General features: G+C 49.8%; 1 protein-coding gene across 1 annotated transcript in view; it reads right to left on the minus strand.

Moving 5' to 3' along the window:
- The window catches only part of LAESUDRAFT_752451 (uncharacterized protein), a gene marked incomplete at both ends in the record, with an annotated part of 1,616 nt that extends 1,443 nt beyond the window's left edge, over positions 1-173 (minus strand). The window contains one exon of the mRNA XM_040911727.1: positions 18-173. Within this exon, the coding sequence (XP_040759618.1) occupies positions 18-173 (156 nt within the window). The remainder of the gene's footprint in view (positions 1-17) is intronic.
- Positions 174-2,980: the final 2,807 nt, after the last annotated feature.

Genomic DNA, 2,980 nt, shown 5'->3' on the forward strand with positions numbered 1-2,980 from the left:
TCGGCATCGGCTGTAACCCCGTCGTTGGCGGGGATACTTGGTGAGTGTTCCGTGCGAGCGTTCCCATTGAGGTTGATATAGCTGACGCGCGTTGCCAGCTCGAACACCCCTGTGTGCTGCGAAAACGACGTCTTTGGTAAGTCTCTGTGGCGTCGTCGTTCGTGGCAAAGCATGCTTATGCGCGTTCCCTGCAGCCGGCTTGATCAACATCGGCTGCGTGGTTATCAACGTCAATCTCTAGACCCATCTCATCCTCTGATACGTAAGTCCAGATCTAGAAGAGTACTAGCACGGACGCGTGCTGACGGGCTTAGTTGTGACAGATATGCACCGTATATCATTCGCAAGTAAGTCGAAGCTGGTGTAGCCGTTGCCGTATGCTGTCGTCTGTCGCCTGTCGCTTTCCGGGACTTTGCAGCTCCGTCTTGTAACGCATTTCGCTTTCTATACACACTGATCCTCGCTCGTCGATGTTCACTGTATGTCTTTACATAAAAAGCTCTACATGTGCTGCCATTACACGGACGCGATCCCCCCGTTCATGGTAGATGTTCTCGCACTTTCGTTAATTGCCAGTGCGTTCATCAATGAGATCGCACCATCAATGCATCAATCATTGAAGCATTCCTCAAGGACGCTGCTGAGCCGAAATCATGATGCATAATTAAGTTATTAATCGCCCATCAGTTCCAGTCAACTTGCGAGCAGCGTCATCCGTTCAACATGGACTTTTGGGTTTGAGTGAGTGCATCATGCGAGTGGAGGATTGTGTACAGAGAAAGTGCACGCATATAAGCGTACGGGGCCTACAGTGGCACTCGAGAAGCGTCGCGCATGCGCGGCCGACGTGCGCAAAGTGACCGGGGGGGGGACGGTTCATTGATCTTTACATTATCTTTATATCGGTTTTGGCTACATATGCAACGATAGTCGTTTATGCACTATGGAAAACGGTAACATGAGGAGCTTGCCCTCCGGGGACCGAGTCGTCCTTGGATCTCCGTTTGAGGCCCAAGGGGATCGTTGAATTGAAATTTCTGATTCATCAGGACACTCTGGCCGGTTGGTTTATCACATCTACTAGATGATCTTGCACTGTTACAGGGGATGGGCCATCCGAACATAGACACACGGAATCTTGCTATGACAAGCTCAGAGCATCCCAACGGTCGTGACAGTTTTCTTTGTCTTTCACTCGACGATTCGGCTGGCGAAGCGCAGGTTAGAGTCAGGATCTCCCGCGCGCAAAAGGTTCCGACTCTCCGAGTCCGAGCTCGGTAGCGGTTCATGAGGCTGTCTGGCGTTGTTGATTTGTTCATCCACTGTGCGATGAGACGGCTTCAAGTGCTACGAAGCTGGTGGGTAGGAAGGCACGTAGGAAAGGATGGCAGGGTTTGGCGTCGGATGACTCATGGCCAGGGAGGGCTGGTGGAAGAAGTGCCCTCATCTACATCAGCAAAAAGGTCGGACACCGATCTGGGCCGATAAGGCAGACTTATGTAGGTAATGTATCCCGAAATCTTGTAATGTCAGGCAATGTCAGATAATGTCAGACAACACCCCATGGCATGCGGTGTCCCCAGACCTACTGATGTCTGGCCAGGAGCCATTATCTGTACATATCTAGTATTGCCTTACTGATATCTATTAGATATGTGCAGTCTCTAGCAGATCATATGAGGAACCATTTGTACAAATATACGCCTTTATATAAATTGATATGCAGGTGTACGGACATTGCAATGTTACAGATAGTAAATACAGCCTCAGAGTATGAGAAGAGGTGACATTATTGCTTTGAAACCTGTTCTCAGCACCTACTGACCTTATGATTGATATCTTCATGTCAATACCGCAGTCGTCATCGGGATTCCATTGTCTCCAGCTATGTCGTCGCCACTTCTGCAGAGTCACCATCACGTGCACAACGCATTGGGAAGCCAGCTTACCGTAGATGGTAAGCGGGCGACGCGTACGTCACTGCTGGACTTCAGTTCAAGCTCCGACGCACGTCCTTGCCCTTCCTCTCACTGTCAACGACACTAATACAAGCTTGCCGCTTTGGTACTCAGTACTCGTCCGGTTGTCAGATGCTGCTCAGCGGTCCTATCTGTGTGGTCAGCTGTGCCAGCCCCTAGCTGGTCTGGATGAGAACCTGCTCCGCGTACGACCTCCGTTGCCAGTCTATGTCAAACCCCTTGATGGCACCGTCATATTCTAAAGCTTCTTTATCACTTGCGGCACATTTACGCGCATGACGTCGACTCTAGCGTAGGGTACGATCGCTGCAACGTGCGTTGACTAATCTTGGGTGTCTCGGAATCAACGCGTAACGAGTTTGCAATCATCTTGACCGTAAGCTTTCGCTTCACGTCTGTGTACAATTGCATACTAGACAAGTCCACGCTATGGAATTACATGGTGAGTCTCATCCACTACCATCCCGAAATTGGTTCATAGACTGACTATATGCGCTGTATATTGATACTCTACAGAGCGCCGCATTTTGATTGAGAATTTGGTGAGTATCTACTTCTTGAGGCTTCATGACGACTGTGAGACAACGTTTCGAGATGCAGGGCTGCATCACTGCCGTTTCCCCAGGTCTTACTGTGAGTTGTCAGGAGAGAGCCAAGAATCGACTAGCACTGACTGCTGTCACGGTAACACCGGACAAGAGATCAAAAAGACTAAAAAGGGACAGTCACGTGGAACGTGCCGCCCTGATCCCCCTGATCCCAAAGGTATTCCCCTGAACCCTATGTGGCGCAAGAGCCTGTTGACTTACTGGTCAATTGTTGGCAGATGCAGGAAAGGGTGAGAGATATATGAAGGAGCTGGTGAGCTCAGTGAGTGCTACAGGTAGTAGACGAGGAGAAACAATCTGAGGTTTCGTCCCCTACATGGCTGGTCTTATATACACATACAGCAGGCTATCTTACCTAAGCTACCTATCTACGGGTATAAGCAAATGGCCGTA

The sequence above is a fragment of the Laetiporus sulphureus genome, assembly GCF_001632365.1.
Source record: "Laetiporus sulphureus 93-53 unplaced genomic scaffold LAESUscaffold_54, whole genome shotgun sequence".
NCBI classification, from domain to species: Eukaryota; Fungi; Basidiomycota; class Agaricomycetes; order Polyporales; family Laetiporaceae; genus Laetiporus; species Laetiporus sulphureus.